The sequence below is a fragment of the Poecilia mexicana genome, unplaced genomic scaffold (assembly GCF_051168715.1).
Source record: "Poecilia mexicana isolate PSO_F unplaced genomic scaffold, ASM5116871v1 scaffold_3, whole genome shotgun sequence".
In the NCBI taxonomy this organism is placed as follows: Eukaryota; Metazoa; Chordata; class Actinopteri; order Cyprinodontiformes; family Poeciliidae; genus Poecilia; species Poecilia mexicana.
The window spans coordinates 3,858,027-3,880,858 of NW_028263372.1; the positions used below are offsets into that span (position 1 = coordinate 3,858,027).

General features: G+C 39.1%; 1 protein-coding gene across 1 annotated transcript in view; it reads right to left on the reverse strand.

The window, feature by feature from the left end:
* Positions 1-10,392: 10,392 nt before the first annotated feature.
* Positions 10,393-22,832, reverse strand: part of arnt2 (aryl hydrocarbon receptor nuclear translocator 2) — a 172,954-nt gene continuing 160,514 nt past the window's right edge. Inside the window, exons 17-19 of the mRNA XM_088004065.1 lie at positions 14,181-14,331; positions 13,065-13,210; positions 10,393-12,993 (exon numbers count right to left, since the gene is read on the reverse strand). Of these exons, the coding sequence (XP_087860191.1) occupies positions 12,895-12,993; positions 13,065-13,210; positions 14,181-14,331 (396 nt within the window). The 3' untranslated portion in view covers positions 10,393-12,894. The remainder of the gene's footprint in view (positions 12,994-13,064; positions 13,211-14,180; positions 14,332-22,832) is intronic.

The window sequence follows — 22,832 nt, forward strand, 5'->3', positions numbered from 1 at the left end:
TTCTTTCCAATTTTTTCTGTAAGGAGTTTTTGCAAATCAGACCAAAATATTACAGAATGAGAATACTCCACAAATAAATGTTCAATAATTCCGCCCTCACACTGACAAATTGTGAGGGCGGTTGTTGTTGCTGATATTTGGAGAGAAGCGCCACATGTTATTTTTAACTGGATAATATCTATGTAAAATCTTAAATAAAAATTCTTTGATCATATTAGTAAACAATTATTTATAAGGCAATAAAAACATTGCACTCCACAGATTTTTGCTCAAATAACCCCATCTGTGTTTGCTTGTGGGAGTAGAGAAAGTTTCTAAGTGAGTTCTGATAAACCTGTTTGTAAATTTCTTATGCATTATATTTGTTCCTTCAATTGAAATTAAGTCATGTGCTATGGTACAGTTTGTCTAAACGTATGGTTTGTGCTAAAGAATGTAAGCTATGAGGAAGAGACGTAACAACCAATTCAAATTCTTTCTGAGTTACACACGGACAAAATTGTTGGTACCCCTCTGTTAAAGAAAAATTCACAATGGTCACAGAAATAACTTGAATCTGACAAAGGTAATAATGAATAAACAGTCTGTGAAAATGAACAAATGAAAGTCAAACATTGCTTTTTAAATATGCTTCAACAGAATAAAAAAAATAAACTAATGAAACAGGCCTGAACAAAAATGATGGTACTATTTTGTTGCACAATCTTTTGAGCAGGGGTGTCAAACTCAATTTCACCGAGGGCCACTTCAGCATATTGGTAACCCTCAATGGGCCACATTGACGGTACAAATCAGGAGTGCCCAGGTTCAGTCCTCCAGACTGCAACTTTTAGATCCATCCCTGCTAAAACACATCCCAGACAAAAGGTTGACTTCCCTCATTCAGTTCTGTAGAGGCTTATAATGAGTCAGTGATCCAGGTGTCTTAGAGAAGGAATGGATCTAAAGTTGCAGATGGTAGCTCTGGAAAACTAGGCTTGGGCAGCCCTAGCATAAATATATAAAAATACAATGTTAAAAATACATTAAACACCTCATATTGTTAAATAACGCTTCGGAGCGTCTGGTTAGGAAGCACATTCAAAACCTTTGGTTGAAATGGCGTGTTAAATTCAAGTCTCCATTACAGACCAGAGAAAACTAAAGAAAATGCAACGTTGTGTTAATCCATTTGAGGAGCTGGCAGTTTATCTTGAGGAAATAAATGACGCAGAAGTTAATTAGACTGTAACATGCGCAGTCCGCTGCTGAACCACTGCGGAAGAATTAGAAACCGCTGGGAGAAACTCATCCAGCGGATTTAACAAATGGAGCCTTAAACCACGCAAAAAAAAAAATCCCGGTAAAAGCTCACACCGAACCACGCAGGGTAAAACACTCAGAGTTCAGTTGATCTGTTTGGATCAGACAGATCCAACTGACTGATGAATTAGCGCAGATTTTTCTGCAGATGGGAACCAGGAGGAAGTGCGTTCAGACCCCAGCGGGTGAAGTGATGCTAATTTAAGTGAAGTCGCTTAATTTAATTTATTAAAAGTTATTGGGGCCACAGTCAGTGGTTTTTGTCACTACGGAGAAAAATGCAGATACATTTATCTGCTTAATTTGTGATGGGATCTGGATTCACGGTAAATATTAACAGCATAAAATGCGACTAAATAGCCGATGTTAATATGATTGTAATTTCACGGATAAAAATAGTACATGACCGATTTTTTTTATGCTGTCGGTCAAGATAACGGATACCAGCTCACACACATCTTCATTCACAGTCTTACTTGTAAATCGATTTTTCTTTTCTTGGGCGTTTTGATGTTAGCTTGTCCATGTCTCGGTTTTATTCGCTGGGAAAACCAATAAGCAGTTTGAGGTGACTCTGCTGCTCTCTAGTGGCGAGAAACCGTAATGTTGGCTGGTAACAATCGGAATGCATTATGGGATATGTAGTTTTTAGTCAATTCGTGCTCAAAACCTATTTTAAGTCAATCCATGGCCATATAAAACGCTGGGAGGGCCACATAAAATAACATGGCGGGCCACATGTGGCCCGCGGGCCTTGAGTTTGACAAATGCGCTTTTGAGGAAATCACTGCAATCAAATGATTCCTATAACTGTCCATGAGACTTCTGCTCCTCAGCAGGTATTTCATGAGCAAACTGCTCCACTTGTCTCAGGTTTAAAGGGTGCCTTTTCCAGATGGCATGTTTCAGCTCCTTCCAAAGATGCTCTATAGCACAAGTATAATACTCCAGTCCTCAAGGGCCTGTGTCCTTCAGTTTTTAGATGTGCCACAGGTACAAATGAATGAAATGGCTTAATTACCTCCTTGTGTAGATACGTTTTTGTTACGGCCAGTGGCCTTTTCTGTGTTTGTTTGTTGTTTTCAGTGGCTAATCAGACTGACTTCACCTGGAAGAGGGTACTGCCTTGTTGTCCTGTGGCCTACCGTGATTGGGTCATCAATTGCCGGCTCCACCAATCACTGTTGAGGCCTCCCTTTTAAAACCAAGCACTTCCTGGGAGAAGGCATGGCTGTTTCTTTGTTCGTACAGCTTGCCACTTTGTTGGGTGTTTGTTTACTGCTGTAAACTTGCTTTGTTAGCTTTTGCCAGCTCTGATAGCTTTGTTAGCTTGTGTAACTTGTCATGTCCCTGTGGGGGACCTTTGTATCTCTGTTAGAGATTTGTAGTTGTTTTTTTTTTTGTTGTAACCTATACTGAAAGTCCATTTTTGTTTGGTTAAAATCTTTGATTTACAACTCTGATTGTTTTGTGGATTTTGTTTTATTTAGCACATTTTGTTGTAAGTCCTTACATTTTTGATTATTGTTAATTTTTACCTTTTATTTTTGTCAAAACCCAAACAATAAACCCCTAAATTGTTAAACCTTAACATCTAGGTTTTTTTAATGTTACTTCTCTTTCCCCTGGCCGAGCCGGGTCGTAACATTAAATGGGGGCTCGTCCGGGATATATTTAATACAATCCCGTGGCTACAGTTTAGGGAAATTTGTTTGGTTCTGCATCTTGGAGGTGCCTCTGTACAGTTTGTGCTATTAGTTCAAAATGGCTCAGTTTAATATTGATCAGTTCTTGGAACAGCCTTCTCTTGAACAACTTGCATGTTGTCGTAAAGCTGACTTAGCTGAGATTGCAAGTTACTTTTCCATTTCTTATTCCAAGCAACTGCTTAAAAGGGAGTTAAGGGATCTAATTGTGAACAAACTGGTTGTATTGAATTTATCTTTGCCTTTGCAGACTCCGGTCTCATCTGCTCTACCAACTGTTGCTGTGCCTGCTCCAGAGACAGAATCTGCTGGCCCCTTGAACATTGCAGAGAGACCTCAGGAGCTAACACCAGAGGGGGACATGAAGGTGGTTGGTGGGATTCAGACTCCTGTCACACTTCCTAGGTTTGATCCACTCTCGGCTTCCTCTGGATCTGTTGGGTCCAAAGCTGATGCTCGCCTGAAGGTTCGTCTCGCCAGATTGCAATTTGAGGCTGAGGTGAAAGCACAACTTGGGCAATATCAGCTTGAAGTGAAACGGTTGGAAATTGAGGCTGAAATATGGAGTTAGTTTTGTTTCACAATTATTCAATCAAAAAAAAAAATCATGTCAAACAAAAACAGTAGTATTCAATCAAAAAAAAATCATGTCAAAGCAAAAATCACTAAGTTTTTTTGTTTTTGATTTTGGTTGAGTCTCTTTTTTTAGGTTGAAATTTTTTCTGAGTTTTTGGTTGAATTCGTTTTATTGCTTATACAACTTTATTTGCTTTGGGGAAGCTTACATGAACATTCTGGGCGGGGCTTAAGGACGAGCGATGTAAGACGTGTTCCGATTGGTTAGCGCTGACTAAAGCGGATGACTCCCTGAGATCTCAGAACTCTGTCCCGAACTGCAGGGCTTCGGTGACGAGACACAGAATGTGAATGGTAAGTAATCTTCACAAAACTACACCGTTTAGCAGCTTCTAAAGTGTCCACCCTGTTTCAAAGAAGAAATCTTACACAACTTATGACAACAGTCAGATATTTTGTCTGCCGCGATCCCCGGTAGCATATTGTGCTAGCTAATGTTAGCACTAGGTAAAGCTCATAAACTAGGCTTGTGTAATATTCTCCTGTCTTTATGTTGAATTCGTTAACCAGCGCACCTCTGTCGAGTGGCATTAAGCGTGGAAAATACCAAATATATCTGGAGGAAATATCTGTTAAAAACTGTTGTGTAATCCTCCGTGTGTGTGTGTGTGTGTGTGTGTGTGTGTGTGTGTGTGTGTGTGTGTGTGTGTGTGTGTGTGTGTGTGTGTGTGTGTGTGTGTGTGTATTAACTAGCATTGAAGCTAAAATGGGAAAACAGCGGATCGTTGCTCCAGTGTTATCAGGTCCACATTAATCTGCACCACACGTCAAGTGACTGTGCAGATGATTTATTTACCAAGCACATAATCAGTGTTGTCGATGAGGGGAAGCAATGTAACTCTGAAATATATACATTTTCTTCCAGATGTAAAACTAAGCTGGCAGGTCACAGGCCGAAGGAGGACATTCACATAATTTCTGTGTTTTTATTATTTGGTGGGTGGGTGTCTTGTACTTAGTTTTATATCATATTTTTATGATATTAAATTAAATTGGTGTTCTCCTAATTCCCCATTCTAGTATGACCAGCAGAGTGCAGTTGAAGCAGGACAGGCTTGTAGGTCTTACTGATTCCTCCAGCTGCTACAGACGATCAGAACAGGAGAATGGAGAGACCAGCAAGTGTTGAGTCAGAGAAGGTCAGGTAGGGAAGGAAGTGTTGCTTTTAGGGGCCGGGTGTGTTTGGCTAAATATATTTCTCCAAGTCAGTTTATTTATTGGTTTTAAAAATAATGCCTCTTCTTCTATGTTACATTTTTTGCATTATTTTTAGTACAGATAATCGGCGTATTGTACTGTCTGCTGGTGGTTTAAATTGATTTCAGCTACATTCAAAAAAGTATTCAAATTTTAACATACATTTTCTACTTACTAAATATTTCAGTTTACTCTTTCTCAGTAACTTCAGTGTTACACCTCTGCAATATTTTTTTTGCAGTTTCTCTTATTGTGATACAGTAACTGTTTCACTTGAACATTTAATTTCCTGAGATATAGTCAATTTATTTTCAATTAAAACTCTTAAAAGACCTTAGGGCTTTTGGGTTTTGATTATGTTGTCTAGGTAAATATAATCACTTATATTTTTTTTAAATTCATTTTTGTTTTTCAGGTTTGCGTCATAAAGCTTCTTGATGTGTTTCTGAGCCATGATTGAGACTCTATGATGTTCACCCAGGACAGGGGAACTCGTATCAACTCCTCTCAATCAACCCCTTGAGACCTTCCTGTTGTTAAATTGCTTTTCCCTTGGATCCAAGCACCTGCACCTCGCTGACCAGTACAGTGACCATCAGTCCACAGTCAGCTGGATCATCACAACATTGACCAACTTTTTATTTACAATTAGGATCTGAAACCTGGAGGACCAGATACGTAAAAATCTACTTGCAGACTTTAAGCAGCTACCCTGACACTGCAGTGATCCTGGACTGGGCTGAGCTGCTCTTCCTCTCTCCTCCAGAGTGATGAGTTTTCATCACCAGTAAAGACAAAAAGAAAAAGCTCTGATATAAACTTGTTTATTTACTTCTGCCAGGATGTTGGTCATTTTTGTATTTTTATTACAATGTATCAGCACATAAGCAGACATTATTTTTAAAACCAACAAATAAACTGACTTGGAGAAATATATTTAGCCAAACACACCCGGCCCCTAAAAGCAACACTTCCTTCCCTACCTGACCTTCTCTGACTCGACACTTGCTGGTCTCTCCATTCTCCTGTTCTGATCGTCTGTAGCAGCTGGAGGAATCAGTAAGACCTACAAGCCTGTCCTGCTTCAACTGCACTCTGCTGGTCATACTAGAATGGGGAATTAGGAGAACACCAATTTAATTTAATATCATAAAAATATGATATAAAACTAAGTACAAGACACCCACCCACCAAATAATAAAAACACAGAAATTATGTGAATGTCCTCCTTCGGCCTGTGACCTACCAGCTTAGTTTTACATCTGGAAGAAAATATATATATTTCAGAGTTACATTGCTTCCCCTCATCGACAACACTGATTATGTGCTTGGTAAATAAATCATCTGCACAGTCACTTGACGTGTGGTGCAGATTAATGTGGACCTGATAACACTGGAGCAACGATCCGCTGTTTTCCCATTTTAGCTTCAATGCTAGTTAATACACACACACGGAGGATTACACAACAGTTAACAGATATTTCCTCCAGATATATTTGGTATTTTCCACGCTTAATGCCACTTGACAGAGGTGCGCTGGTTAACGAATATTACACAAGCCTAGTTTATGAACTTTACCTAGTGCTAACATTAGCTAGCACAATATGCTACCGGGATTGCGGCAGACAAAATATGTGACTGTTGTCATAAGTTGTGTAAGATTTCTTCTTTGAAAAGTTTCAACAACAAAAAAAGAGACTCAACCAAAAACAAAAAAAGTTTTTAAAAAAAACTTAGTGATTTTTGCTTTGACATAATTTTTTTTTTGAATAATTGTGAAACAAAACTAACTCCATACTGAAAAAGCTGTAAAGCTTCGACAGCTAGAGCTCGAGTATAAGGCCAGATTCCCAGTTCAAACAGCCAGTGAGAGCCCTACTAGTAGTTCTGGTGGGCCCTCTTCTATTAGATCCTTTGATGTTACTAAGTATGTGTCTTTAGTACCTGAGTTCCGAGAGACGGAGATTGATTCTTACTTCTCTGCTTTTGAGCGAATAGCACAGGCTTTACAGTGGCCCCCTGACGTTTGGTCTCTACTTCTATAGTGCAAAATCCATGGTAAAGCTCAAGAGGTTGTAGCCGCCCTTCCTCTTTCTGACACCCTTAAGTATGATGTGGTTAAAGCTGCCATTTTGAAAGCTTATGAGCTTGTTCCTGAGGCTTACCGGCAAAAATTTAGGTCTTTTGAGAAGAGCCCCTCTCAGACCTATGTAGAGTTCACCAGAGAAAAGGGAAGTCTCTTTGACCGTTGGTGTGCTTCAAGTAAGGTGACAAATTTTGACACTCTGAGAGAACTTGTTCTATTGGGAGAGTTTAAAAATTGTCTACCTGAACGTGTTGTTGTTCACTTAAATGAGCAAAAGGTAAGGCTGTCTTCTGCTGCTGTGTTAGCCGATGAATATGTGCTTACGCATAAGTCTACCTTTCAGTTTATGCTCACTGAAAATGTGCCTGCTAAAACAGTTACGGACCAATCCACGTCAACTCCACAAAAAGATGACGGGGAATGTTTCTATTGTCACAAAATGGGTCATCTTATTGCTAACTGTTTAGCTTTGAAACGAAAAGAACAGAACATTTCACAGACCAAACCAAAGAGTGTGGGTTTAATTAAGAGAAAAGCTCATGTTTTAGGAAGAGCTGAACATGGCTGCACTCCAGATCCATGTTTTGAACCCTTTTTGTTGGATGGATGTGTTTCATTATCTGGAAAGACAACAGATCAACATCCAGTTCGCATTTTGCGTGATACGGGTGCCTCACAATCTGTTATCTTAGCAGATTCCCTACCCTTTTCTGAGATGTCTTCTTGTGGCTACAGTGTGATACTGCAAGGACTTGAAATGGGTTATGGCCCCCGACCTGTACATCTGGTGCAGTTACAGTTAGAACTAATTTCTGGTATTTTCCCCATTGCTGTTTGTTCTGCGCTTCTAGTTAAATGTATTTCCCTTTTACTAGGTAATGATATTGCAGGTGGTAAAGTAACTCCAGCCCTGGATGTTTCAGATGTCCCCTACTCCCTTTCTAGGGAGGAAGAGCCACCACAAACTAATGTCCCTGCTTCCTGTGTACTCATGGAAGCTCAATGGTTAAAGGAAACCTCTGAGAAAAATGTTGACTTGTCTGACAGTGTACTTATGTCAACCTTTTCAGAGGAGGAAAAACCACCGGTTAAAACGGAGGTGCCTGCAGTCCACCAAGTGAAACCAGATGTGCTACAAACTGCTGTTGGTCATTCTTCTTCAATAACACGATCTCAGCCTTGTGCGGCCCAGGAGGTGGATTCAGCTCCAAAAAGGTGTTTCTCAAGTGTGGTAAGTGCTGACAAAGCCAGAGTTGAACCAGTGTCATTTTATGCTCAGTGCTGCCACAGCTACCCCACCTCTCAGATTACTGGTAAGCCTGACAAGGTTACTCCTGTTGTTCACCATTCCATTTCTTACCAAACTCCACTGCAACCAGACCCAGAAATGTTTAAGATTTGTCGCTGGAAAGTCAAAATTTTGTTTTATTTAGCACATTTTGTTGTAAGTCCTTATATTTTTGACTATTGTTAATTTTTACCTTTTATTTTTGTCAAAACCCAAACAATAAACCCCTAAATTGTTAAACCTTAACATCTAGGTTTTTTTAATGTTACTTCCCTTTCCCCTGGCCGAGCCGGGTCGTAACAGTTCTCCAAAGCCTTGCTAATAACCTAATTATTCTATTCAGGTGTAGTGCAGCAGAGGCACATCTAAAGGTTGCAGGACACCGGCCCTTGAGGACTAGGGTTCGGCACCCCTGCTCTATAGAGGTCAGGGCTCATAGAAGGCCTCTTTAAAATACCAGTGGTGCCCAAAGTCGATGGTGGAGGGCCGGCATCCTGCATGTTTTAATTCTCTCCCTGGTTTAACACACCTAGATCAAATGATGACTCATTAGAAGGCCTAAGAAGAACATTGACATACTGAAAAGATTGTTACTTCCACCAGTTTTAGCTGTGTGTTTGAGGTAATTATCCTGTTGCAAGACACATGACCTACGATTGAGACAAAGCTTTCCAACACTGGGTAGCACATTTCTTTCTAGAATCTCTTGATAGTCTTGAGATTTCACTATACCCTGTACAGATTTAAGGTAGGGACAGTGTTCGTTTCTTGATATGCTTCATTTTTCCATCTGTGAACATAGAGCTGATGTGTCTTGCCAAGAAGTTAAATTTTTGTCTCATCTGTCCATAGGACATATTCCTAGAAACTTTGTGGCCTGTCATGTAATTTGGAAAACTATTCTGGCTTTTTCATTAATTGTTTTCAGTAATGGTCGTCTCTCATTAAGTCCACTTTGGCTCAAACGACAGGTGGTGCGATCTGACACTGATGTTCCTTGAGCTTCAAGTTCACCTTTAATCTCTTTAGAAGTTTTTCTGGGCTCATTTGTTATCGTTTGTACTATCCATCTCTTTGTTTGTACTATCCATCTCTTTGTTTGTACTATCCATCTCTTTGTTTGTACTATCCATCTCTTTGTTTGTACTATCCATCTCTTTGTTTGTACTATCCATCTCATCAATTTTATTTCTGCAGCTATGTCCAAGGAGGTTGACTAACAGTCACATGCGTCTTAAATGTCTGAATAATATGTGCAACTGTTGTTGCAAGAACATCAAGCTGCTTCGAGATGGTCTTATAACCTTTACCTTTAACATGCTTGTCTATAATTTTCTTTCTATTGTCCTGAAACAACTCTTTCCTTCACTTCCTCCGGTCCATGTTAAGTGTGGTACACAAACGGCACAATGACTACATGGAGCTCATTGAAAGATTACAAGAATGTAGACACCTGTGATGCTAATTAGTGGACACACCTTGAATTAACATGTCCCTTTTTTTTCAGGGGTGCCATCATTTTTGTTCAGGCCTGTTTCATGAGTTTATTTTTTTAGCATAATCTGTTGAAGCTTGTTTGAAAAGCAATGTCTGACTTTCATTTGTTCATTTTCATATAAATTTTATTCATTATTACCTTTGTCAGATTCAAGTTACTTCTGTGACCATTGTGGTTTTTTCTTTCATTAACCGAGGGGTACCAACAATTTTGTCCACATGTGTATTTACAGGTGGTCCCCACAAGGTATTACAAACAAATGCGCGCTCGCACGCACACACAGGTGTTTAGATTCAGATGTTTTTGAGATACAATCTTAGTTGGACCACTAAATAACTCCATTGTAATATGCTGTGGAAAAGTTGACCTAATAGTATCTATTTGTACAACTAGAATGCCACAAGTTAGGTCTTTGTGTTAAAATATATACATACTGCTCAAAAAAATAAAGGGAACATTTCACTTTAATTTTGTGTGTGGCTCCAAATCCAGGCCTCCATTGGTTAATAAATTTGATTTTTCCATTGATGATTTTTGTGTGATTTTGTTGTCAGCACATTTAACTTTGTACAGAACAAAGTATTCAATGAGAATATTTCATTCATTCAGATCTAGGATGTGTTATTTGAGTGTTCCCTTTATTTTTTTGAGCAGTGTATATAAAACGATGAAATAAACCTTTAATGGAAGCCACCAAATCAAGAATTTATTGTCACAAGCACAGTTTTACACAAAATAATGGGTCACATTTACACAGTCTAAACAGGTCTAGAAGTCAATGTACAGTTTACTAGCTAACCAACATGTACTAAATGCACTCACATTATACACAATATCATTAAGACTTACACAAAAATGTACTCTGTGAATGTTAGATGAGTTGACATAATCACAATATTGAAAAAATAATAATTTTAGATCCTTAGCAAAAGATGTCTAAAGGTTATTCCATTTGTCAAGGACATGCAGTTCATCATGTAAACATTACTTCACTGCAAGCTGTTATTCAGCCTTTTGTTTGATGAATATATAACAATGAATTAAAGTCAAGCAGTGAAAGCTGAAAACGGACATACTGCACACTGCTGAGCAGCAGGCTGGTGTAATGAACAGTTAGCGTCATGAAGTGCACTTTAAGCAGTAACTCAGCAATGGTATACTAAAATTTCTTCATTTTAAAATGCATTTAATCCTGCTATAGTTGCATGAAGTGTTTTCTAAAAATCAGGACATTACTACATAGGGAGACAGGGAGACAGAAACGGATTGTCTTCTCCTGCTGCTCTCTGCAGTCAGTGATCCTAACACAAGTCTTTTTCTTTTTTTTTCATTTTCCAACCCAAAGGGCTTTAGGTATGGACATACAAAATAATTGTGACTGGACTTTGCACAGTCCAGTCACTCATCCCAGGTGAAAGGAGAAGAACACTTTGAGATGAATTAGAGGATGACAAGGTTTGTTCCAACTGCAGAGCAAGGACAAACAGACTGAAGAATGGTTTATACCCAGTAGCCATAAAAGCATTAAATGCCATCTAGTGCTATTTATCTATTTATCAACCATAGTCCATGTAATTTTATTACATGACAATAAAGATTATAATTTATTGCTGATTATTGTTTGACACCTAAACAGTCAATCTGCAGATTGACTGGTCAGTCTGCACCAGTTGGGATTTACCAGCCCAAGATCCAGTGGTCTTTAAAGTTTTACCTGCTGATTTATTGTCCTGGCTGATTTTAATTTAATTTTAAAGCCTTTATAACACAACAAACAGCTGAGGCGTCTGACGTGCATCAAAACATATGCTCATTATTTTCCCTAAACCAACCCACAGAGATTGTGACTTGCCCACGCTCCAGGCAGCGATCTGTTCAAAGCTGTTCCGCCTCTAATCAGTAAAACATAAAGGCAAAAACTACTTTATGTTGCTGCTTTTCTTCTGCGCTGCATTGCTAGTTCCTTTATTGTTCCTTTATTGTATTGTTGTTGTATTGTGGTACAGTATTTCAAAATGGATGCGGAAAGATTCATTTTTGACGTTGAAAACTATACATAAGACCCACAATGTCGTCATTATAAAGAAAATGGCAAAAACGTCTTGCCCAGTGATCCATTTCTCATGAGATCTGCTACTTGTCAGACGTTTAATTGAAATGAAGATATATAAAAGGAATTCTAATGTAACATTTCAACATTTTATAAAATATTTACATAGTGAACCAAATTCCTTTTGGTGACTAAGTTTGTTTTTTATGGAAGGCTACGCAACCTGCTATTTGTCAATTACAATTCACAAAAATCGCAGATCTGTTCTGCGCCTTCGCCTATAAAGATACGACTTCCTTCAGGTGAACTTTATTTAATTCAAAAATTAAATAGCTGAAGAAAGCTTTACATTGACCATAACTGAAAAAATGTTCTGCGGGTTCCTTGGTGGAGGTAGAAGTTTGGAGTTCAACAGAGAACGAAAGAATTGCAGCATTATTCTTATTTTTGCTTCACATAATCTGTTGTTACCTTTTACGATTTTTACTCAACTAAGACAATCTAAATTGAAGAAGTTTTATTATAGATACATTAAATGAACATGAACAGGATCTAATACCCAAAAACATTCTAATTATTTGGGTATTAGATCTCAATTGCAATATAAATAAAAAAAAAAACTTGATGTTTTAGATTAGATGAACAGTTTGAAAGTAAAAACCATAGCATGTAGGAAGAGTTGAACATTTAAGGTAATACACAGTTTTCCATATTCCTCTTGTTCTTTAAGAAAACTAAAAGTAAGTTCTCCTTCATCCAGTCTTAATGATGGTGATGAGCTCTGACAGATGCGACTGCTCTAGTTAGAAGGCATGCCTTCAGAATGCTGACCATAGAGGACACACGCAGTGACCTGAAAATCAACGTTCAATCACAAGCTGAGAAAGGTTCGACTAACTAAGACTCTCCATTAAGCAGAATCCCTAGGGTGTGAGGGCATCCACCAGTTCATTCTTCAGGCCTTCTGGATGGAGCATTATTTTGCTATGAGATGACAGTAATGAATATGGAGATAAGAGTAATGAATTACTATGACATTAATTTTTCTAGGTGGTCGAGTGCTGCTCTTATAAAAAAAAAATAGATGAAACATAAGAAGCAAAGTCCATTGGTATGTCGTAGAGGCGACCTTTACTCAGAGAAGGGTGGAAACATGCCGAGATCCGCAAAATCCTCAATGTTGTAGTTTGCTGTCCCCTGGGTGGGATCTCCAGCCATAGGCAGCATGTCCTACAGAGACATGGGGTCACAGGTCACATGTCTGCAAACAGGGGTCAAATGCTGAGCGCTTTGGGTTGTACCTGGAAGACCTCTGTCTGGCTGGGGTTGGCGTGTGAGTGCTGCTCCCCCGACTGCTGGGAATGATGCTGGTTCTGCCACTGGGACCAGACCTCACTGGGGCGACCCTGGAACTGGCCTCCACTTTGACCACCTTCTCCTGACACATCTGGAAACATCAAGATTTATTGGATCACAACTTATTTTTGTAATATTCTACTTAGTATTTAGAAATTATTTAGCATCTTCCTTTCTGATTCTCAGACAAAGACTATGTCAGATATTTATTTATTAATGTCACAAAGCATTAATAAATAAATTCCTTTAGGGAAGGAAGCCAAAAGGCATTGCTACAGAGGAAATGGATGCAAACTTCTGACTCTGAGTTTTATTTATTAGTAAATAAATCTATGACAAATAAGAAATAATTGTGGTAATTCTAACTGAGCTGAAACAAGAGAAGATTGATCTGATTTTACTTCAGAAAGAGAAAAAAAGGTAATTTTTTCCCCAACTGTATCTGACTAGACACACATGGTTCCAGTCTTCAATAAACTTTTTAACTGTGATACAGTTAGATAAAGAGCTACTGTTAGTCATTAATAATTTGTATCTTAATATTTCAGTACGATGGTATGTGGATGTCATAGCAAACAAAAAAAATAAATCCTCTTACTTTATAGACTTTGCTTTGAATGCCATAAAAATGCCATAAGTTTAATGAGTTGCTTTAATAAATGTCTTATTAAATCATTAAAGAATGTAAGATACAGTTTTTTAGAAAAAGCTGTGATTTGTTAAATTAATGAAACAATGCAAGCAGTCTCTAAGACACTAAGTGTTAGACTTACTAGGAACATAAAAACATGTTTCCTCTCCTCCCCAATTCCCATTCTGCAGTTTACAGAGAAATGTGCCCTGAACACCATGCCCCTGCCCATGCCCCCAAATCCCTTTCTATCCACCCTTCATTTTACCATTAACTATACTCCCCCAGATACAGTTGCCAGTAGATTTTTATTTTGCTTTGTCTGTTACCTTGCTTCTAACCTTATTTAGTCGGATTACATTTACATTGTCAGATGTGCCAAAAACAGCAGTAAGCTTCACTGACATGGTGATTGGAGAGCAAAGCTTACCAAAGGCTGTGCTGCGGTTTGTCAGGCCTGAGTAAGCATTTCCACTGGGCGAGGATGTTGCTGGGGATGACAGTGGACTGTAGGAGGCGGGGTCAGTCTGGTAGTTGTGGCCAGAACCGATACCAAACGGACTGGACTGGGATTTGCTGGACTGGACACCAGAAAAACTGGTTAAAACGGCCATCTATAAGTCAGAGATGATTTAAAAAAACACGTACTTAGTTTACAATTCCTGTTGGTACAATCCTGTTATGCATTCCTGGAATAAACAGGAATGTACCAGCATCTCACTAAGATGAAGAAACTTATGGATTTAATTTGTGATCATTGGAACAAACAAAACTGTATCGGTATATTAAGTGAACATAGAAGCCTAAGAAATAATAAACCACATTTAGTTAAGCAAAAAAAAAAATGTTCCAAAAATAAAACATTTCATTAGCAAACAAGGTATTCATCTAGTGGCATAAAATTATTTTTCACTTTGGTTTTATCCTAAATTGAAATGCTCTCACAGCTCCCAATGCCCTCTCTTCATACTTTTGCCCCTTTTCCACGGGCTCTACTTCAGCAGCTCCGCTCTACTCGACCCGACCTGACTCCACTCTACTTTGGAGTGAACGCATTTCCACAGACCCGGCTTAATCTGTAGCAGGCTGACGCCTCCTGGCGGTGAGGGTATAGAGCCCCCGCCTCCAGGCGCCATGTGCTTGTTACTATGCGACCTAACAGTTGTTTTTCTGAGACAAAAGAAGAGAGAGCAGAGCTACTTTTTAAAGCCCGATTGTGATTTTTCTGAGATTTCATGAAAATGTGCAGTGAGAGAAATACTGCATATGTAGCAAGGACAGCTGGAGGAAAGCTGTAAGAGCCTTTTATCCTTTCCCGTGTTTATGGCCACCACGGGGCATATTTAATTTTGAGTTCTGAGTGTGTCTGAAGCGGGTGGGGTTATTTAAGGTCAAGCGTGATTCTTTTCAGGTGTTAATGGGAAGAGGCAAACAGTTTTCAACTGTTTTGATTTATGCTGGATTCATATGGCTCTATGGAAAATGGCAAGACATTTTCCATATGTCTTGCCATTTGAATATGTCATTTTATTTGACTTATAATAAATGACTTTATTATAAGTCAAAATGAAGATCGGCAGTATGAATCTTAATTGAGCGCACGCCTACCACGAACAGGAACCAGTAGCCTAAAATACAGGATTTTAGCCGCTGCATTTAGGTAGAAAACTGCCTCGTTTGGAAGATCCACCTATCCGGCTGCATTTTGGTTCCACGAAGCTGTAAAGTAATCGCCGCACCGTAGTAGGCTATTGGAGCCAGCCAGACAAAGTGAAAGGGGAACAAGGAATCGGAATCTGTGCTACAGGTCCGAAGAAGAACCAGGCGTCACCTGGCATCAGAACCCAGACATGCGGACCACCCTCAATCTTGGAAAAGTCTAGAATTGCCCCCCCAAAGAAATCATGAAAGAAACCATTACATTTAAACAATATCAATATAAAAAGGAAATAGAAACAAAGAACTAAGTAAATCTTCCATTCATCTAGGAAAAAAATAATAAATATTTTTTTAGGTTCCCCCCCCCACACCATTGTTAGAAGAAGGGCTAGGGTTAGTTCAGTCCAACGTGTAGGAGGAGCAACAGCAGTGCTGAATGGCACAGGCTCCGTTAGAGCCGCTGAAGTGAGGAGCTAGCTGTTGATGTGGCTCTACAGCACAAACAATAAAAACTCCAGTAAGTAAATACTTAAAGCAAAAGACATGTAACACCTTTTATTTACTGTCACTGCTTAATAGGAAGAAACACAGTAATAATAAAAATCAGCGTTATTTCATTACCTTGGCTGAATCATGGTAAACTGCCACATTATGCCTTGTAAATCAAAAGCAGCATAGTTATGCTGGACCTCCTATGCTCCTCCTACATTGCTTTCATAGGCTTAGTTTTTTTATCTGTCGAATGTAACCAATATTTCAATTATATTTAGGGCTCTAACTCTTAATTTATTAAGAAGAGTTTGAAACTTTAGGGGTTGATCATTAGCTGACAGTTCTGTTTGCAAGCTGAGAGTAGAGGGGCTATTGCAGCTGAGATAAAACAAAATAAAGTATGCCTTTATTTCTTACCATCTTCATCGCAGAGCCTTTAAAACGACAAAATAAAATCTGAATATTTTTCTAGAAAACTCTGGTGCTGACCTTTAAGTTTAAGTTATGATATTTCTCAAATATTCAATTTCTATATATTTATTTTTTCTCTCAGCCATCCAGGACATGGAAAAACAAAACAAATTAAAAAATAAAAGTTTAAAGCAACTTAAGTTCTAATTTAAATAACACACGTATTGAGAACCACTGCAATAAGTCAATATTTATGAGGAATTTTATTAAGTCTAAGTTACTTATTAAAACTTGTTTTTAGTCAGAGGTGTAGCATTTATAACCCACCCTGCTAGAATGGTTCAGCATAAGGTTACAGGGATGGTGAAAGTGGCTACAGTTCATGTCAATGGAACAAAGAAGTCTTTCAACTGTAGCGTTGACAGGATTGAGGAGCTTCTAACCAGCCAGTACAACTATGACTTTATTGAGAAGTCATTTACAGAACAAGAGGAAATATCAAGAGAGGAACAAACCAAACTCATATAAGCGACATTTGAATCTTAGTTTCCCTGTTTATCGTCCCCCCAATGATGAGATGGGATTTACGTAGCTGCCTTCACATGACTGTGAAGGCAGCTATGTGAAGGCAGCTACGTATACTGTGGCAAAGCAACACCTTAAAGAACACTTTGGCAATGAATTTAATATTACTGCAGCCTACATGGAAAAGGTCACTAGTTGGCCCAACATTAAAGGTGAAGATGCTAAAGCATTAAAAGCATCTGGACTGTTCCTTTGTAAATGCTGCAATGCAATGAAGGAACTGCAGTATTTGGAGGAGTTTAAGCATGCCAGCTAACATGAGAATCTTTGTTCAAATGTTTGTTTCTAAACTTACAGAAAAATGTAGAACAAAAGCAAATTAGATTTTTGAGAGAACTAGTCGAAGAGCACATTTCAGAGATATTGTTGCTTTTATTGAACATCAGATTAGGATAATCTCAGATCCATTTTTTTGGAGACATACAGGATTTACAACCAGCTAGAGGAATCACAAGATCTAGCAAACCTCAAAGTCACAGTTTAAAAGAAACGGCTTTGTCACCCGTGTTAACGATGACTGTAGCATGCCTTTTTCTCAAAAATGAAGTATTTGTCGACAAATCAAATTATTTATTCTGTCTGTATTGTACACAGGATTGGAACAATGTTGACAGTTAGGAAAGAGGTCACACAGGGGGAAACTAGACTTTCTAAAAGACAAAGGCTTATGTTTTGGTTGCTTGCATATAGGACATTTAACAAGAACTGCGATAAGTGCATCACTTGCATACACTGTAGCCAAAAACATCTGGCTGGCCACCATGAAGGGATTCTTCCCATGCTGCCTGTGTGAGTGAAGAGTTCAGAGGGAAATTTAAAACATACACCTTTCTGTATAAAGGAAGCACTAATACGTTCTGCTCTGAAAGACTTCTTAATGAACTCAACATTCAAGGTCGAAAGGTAAAAGGTCGAAATAGTAAAAAGATGACGACCTCTATCATTTAAAGGGCTGGAGATTTCAGAGAAAAAGGAAACTATTTCTATCAGCTTCCCATTGCGTTTACCAAAAAGAAATGCCAGTCTCTACAGACAACATCATCGGTGAGGAGGAGCTGTCAAAATGGTCTTACTTAAAGGACATTAATTTTCCTCGCATACATGCTGGTGTAGACCTTCTGCTAGGCACGAATGCATCTAAACTAATGGAACCTTGGGAGGTGGTTAATAGTCAGGGTAAGGGGCCCTATGCAATCAGAAGCCTGCTAGGATGGGTTATAAATGGTTCAGCATAAGGTTACAGGGATGGTGAAAGTGGCTACAGTTCATGTCAATGGAACAAAGAAGTCTTTCAACTGTAGTGTTGACAGGATCGAAGAGCTTCTAACCAGCCAGTACAACTATGACTTTATTGAGAAGTCATTTACAGAACAAGAGGAAATATCAAGAGAGGAACAAAAATTTCTAGACATAATGGAACGCTCTGCACAGCTGGAGAGATTGTCATTACGAACTGAAACTGCCTTTCAAAAAGGAAGAACTCTTTATGCCAAACGTTTCTGTTGCTCTGCAGCGCATACTTGGTTTGAAAAGGAAATTGAAAAAGAACAAGTTTCCATAATGCGTACACAAACTTCATGACTAATGTGATAAATAGTGGACATGCAGAAAGGGTTAGAAACAAACTTTTGAACAAAGATTCTCATGTTAGCTGGCATGCTTAAACTCCTCCAAATACTGCAGTTCCTGGAACAGTCCAGATGCTTTTAATGCTTTAGCATCTTCACCTTTAATGTTGGGCATTGTTAGTCATTATCGTTAGTTAAAATTTTCACGAAAGTAAAATGTTCGTTTTTGTAGCGCATTTGTATCTTATTTTGAAGGGATATATAAACGTTACCATAGCGACCAGAGTCAGAGGGCGCTTGGGCAGTGATCGAGAGGAGAGGAGTAGAGCTTGTGAGTCTTAAGTTTGGTTTAGATGGCAAGATTTAAGAATTGTCGGCTGATTCTCCAAACCTCTGTTACCACAGAGCTGATAAAAGTACAACAGGTTTGATCGGTTCGTGTTCAGCCACATGGCAGGAGCAACACACCACACGAACCGATTCCACTCACGAACATCCCAATTCCAGAGGATAGTCCAGTAAAAAACCCCAACACAGCAAATGGCAATTTAGAATAACCAAACACGGATGACGATGTAGAAGCAATAGTGACAGTTTGTGGGCTCATTTTAAGAGATAAAAGACGTAACAAAAAGAAAAGGCGGTGGATAAAAGAGACGGGAGCAGCTGCTCTATTTTCTCCACTATGATTTGGAGGTGACTAGGTTTTTTCATAGTTAACATTTTTAGCTGAATAAACATATATAATAATGATCTTTACATACAATCATAAACATTTCCACATATCTCCGATATGCACCGGACTCTCAGTTGCGTGATATGTCAGCTATTTGGGATTCCCCTCCGTTCTTACATCATCGCGCTTTCTCATTGGCTACCTGTTACATTCAACAGGTTGTATTCTCGCTCCCAGTCAGGAAAAACCCCACAGGCTGCGATAAAAGGGCCAAGACAACCTAAATTGGGTTGTCTTGGCCCAACCCAATTTAGCGGGAACACCAACATGCCGCAGCAAAATTTCCAAATCTTGACCGGTCCACGGTAATAAAAATGTTGGGGACCACTGATCTAGGAGACTGCAGTTATTTGGTGCAGTCTCCTTACCGAGCTGTGCTTACTATGTTCTCAGAAAGACTGCTGAGGATAATCAGTCCAACTTCTCAGCAGATGTTGTACAACAACATCAGCAGAAAAAGTTTTTGTGGTACAACCACAAAAACTTTACATGGATGAACTCTTAAAAAGTCTGCCATTAGAGGAAAGTCCAGTTACCATGACCAAAGATCTTATGGCTAGTTGCAGCAGAGGAGGATTTACACTAACCCAATGGATTAGCAACAGATACTCCAATGTGTCCCAGGAGAGCTCAGGTCCCAGAGTTGAATGACAGTGAGACTGAAAAAATTCAAACTGAAAGTCAAAGAAAAGCCTTGTTGTCAACCATCAACTCCATTTATGATCCGCTTGGATTCCTAGCACCTATCATACTTCCTGCCAAGCTGCCTTTACAAGAGCTATGCAGTATTCTGCATAGCTCTTGTAAAGGCAGCTTGGCAGGAAGTATGATTGCCCTTTTTTATCAAATGGGGCTGGGATGATCCTAAACCTCTAACTTTTCAAAAACAGTGGAACCAGTAACTGACAGATTTGGTAAAATTGGCTGAGTTCCAAGTCAGCAGATGCATCAAACCTGAAGGGTTTGGAGAAGTCGTTAATGCCAGTTACTCAACTTCTCTGATGCTAGTGAGAGTGAGCATGGTACAACTACAGCTACATATATCAGAATGTAGAACATCAACAAGAGGGTTCAAGTCTCCTTCTTGTTTGGCAAAGCCAGAGTAGCTCCACTCAAACCTGTGTCTATTCCACATTTAGAGCTCACAGCCGCTGTTATGGCCGTTAGACTAAATAACATGCTTCAGTCAGAGCTTCAGCTGCCATTGGAGAAGACCTGCTTCTGGACTGACAGCACATTAGTTCTAAAGTATATAAAAAATTAAGACAGAAGGTTTCAAACTTTTGTTACAATCAATCAGTAACAATCATCAGAGATAACACATACGTTGAGCACTGAAGACACGTGCCTTCATCTTTAAACCCTGCCGGTTTAAGTTGACAGACTTTTTGAACCAAAAATGGATGGAAAGTCCTACATTTTTGTGGGAACCTGAAGATAAGTGGCCCAAGTCTCCAATGGATTTCAGTATGACTACTGATGACCCAGAACTAAAGCAGACTCCCTTGATCAATGCTACAATCATTAACTCAAATAATGCAACTTCTCAGTTAATAGCATTCTTCTCAGACTGGCAAAAATTGAAGTCTGCAGTTGCTTGGTTCATCAAGCTAAAAGGAGTTCAGCTGAAACTGAAGGCTGGCTGAGTAAACGGCCATCTCTAAAAACATTAAACTTCCTCATATTCTAGCAAAGGACCGGCACATATCCTCTGACATTTTCACTTACAGCTTGGTCATGGAGGTAGAAATCATGTCCTCTCAGCTGTAAGAAGAAAATTTTGGATAACAAATTGAGTTTCATAGCAATATGTTCATTCTGCAGGCTGTATGGAGGACAAACCAGTCAACATCAGATGGCAGACTTGCCAGAGGAATGAGTGGTCCCTGATCTATCACCATTCACAAATGGTGATAGATTATTTTGGGCCTATTGACAGGAAAAGAGGGAGCAATGTTGTACAACGCTACGGAATAGTATTCACTTGCTTGACAAGCCGTGCACCTTGAAGTGGCTTACTCATGTCTTAATGCACTGTGGCGATTTATCTCTCAAAGAGGGCAAGTTTCACACATGAGATCAGATAACGGTACCAATTTCATAGGAGCAGAAAGAGAGCTATGAGAAGGTCTAGTCTTTCTAAACAATTGAAAAATTGAGAATGCCATGGCACCCAAGGGGATCAAATGGAGTTTTAACCCACTATCTGGATCACATTGTGGCGGGATTTGGGAGTGCCTCATCCGAATGATCAGAAAGGTTTTGCACTCAGTGCTCCATCAACAAATGTTGGATGATGAAGGATTTCACACTGTATTTTAGGCAATACTTAACGATCGTCCCATCACAAAGTTATCAGAGGACCCTAATGACCTTGAGGCTTTAACACCCAACCACTTGCTCCTCATATAGGTAAAGTCAGCTCTCCCACCAGGGTTTTTTGACAAAAAGGATCTTTACGCTAAAATAGCAGTTCTCAACGTGGGCGGTACCGCCCCCCAGGGGGCGTTCAGAGTACGGCAGGGGGCGCTGGCAGACATTTTTACAAGACGGGGGCGCTGGGATGCTTTTGGGGGGCGTTTGGTCGAAGGTAAACTTTACACTTTAAATGCAAAACAATGCCAGTTTAGACTTTGAGCAACTTGTTAAAACTGTATTGTGTAACATTAAGCCATGCTTGGCTGCAACAATATACATGGCAGCTCTTCTTCTATTCAGTGTTTGTTAGCTTCTGTTAGCTTCTTGGCGCAGCTCCGTTCTCCTGCTACTGGTAGCTAAAATCACAATACCCTCACTGTGTATCCCTCTGAAAAATGAACCCATTCAAATAAAGAAATCCCTCCATGGTGATACCTCGATAGAGAGCGTTCATTTTATAGCGTTAACACCGGAGCTGTAAGTGATACTGTATGAAACTGGGGTGATAGAACAACACAGCACTTTTAAATTTCAATAATCAGAATACCGAAATTGTTTCCGTTGTTTTAAAAGGTTTTTGTCAGTCTGCCTTTTCCCCATCGATACGTTTCCCGACCGCCCTGCACCTTAGTGGGTTAAAAAAAAAAAAAAAAGACGCGCACATCGCGCAAAACTCTGAAACAGGAGAAGCGGGACATAAAACGGGGCGACGAACTAGATGTGAATTATGGCATAAAAACAGAGAATCCGACGTTGAACAGTGAAAAATCAACACATGATGTGAAACACATGATGATTAGGCGGCGCAGCAGGTGATGAGTGAAGATTACTGATGGTGAGCGTCAATACATGTATTGTATTGACAATACATGTATTGACAATAAATCATGATTTATTTGATCATGATCAAATAAATCTAGAAACAGGAAATAAACTAAAGTGGACATAGCAATAAACCAAGAGAGGATAATACTAATCAAAGGAAACTAAATGGAAATGAATGAATAACAAAATGCAAGAATAAACTTAGAAACTAAAGTAAATACAGAGGAATAAACTTGTATGGCAAGACCTTTCGATCAATAATTAATACATAGGATGTATGGCAAGAATAAACACACCATTTCCAGATAAAAAGTAAAATAATATTCTTGAAATGTCATGGGTTTGTTGAGACCACATCTAATACTGACAATAAATATATCTTACAGAT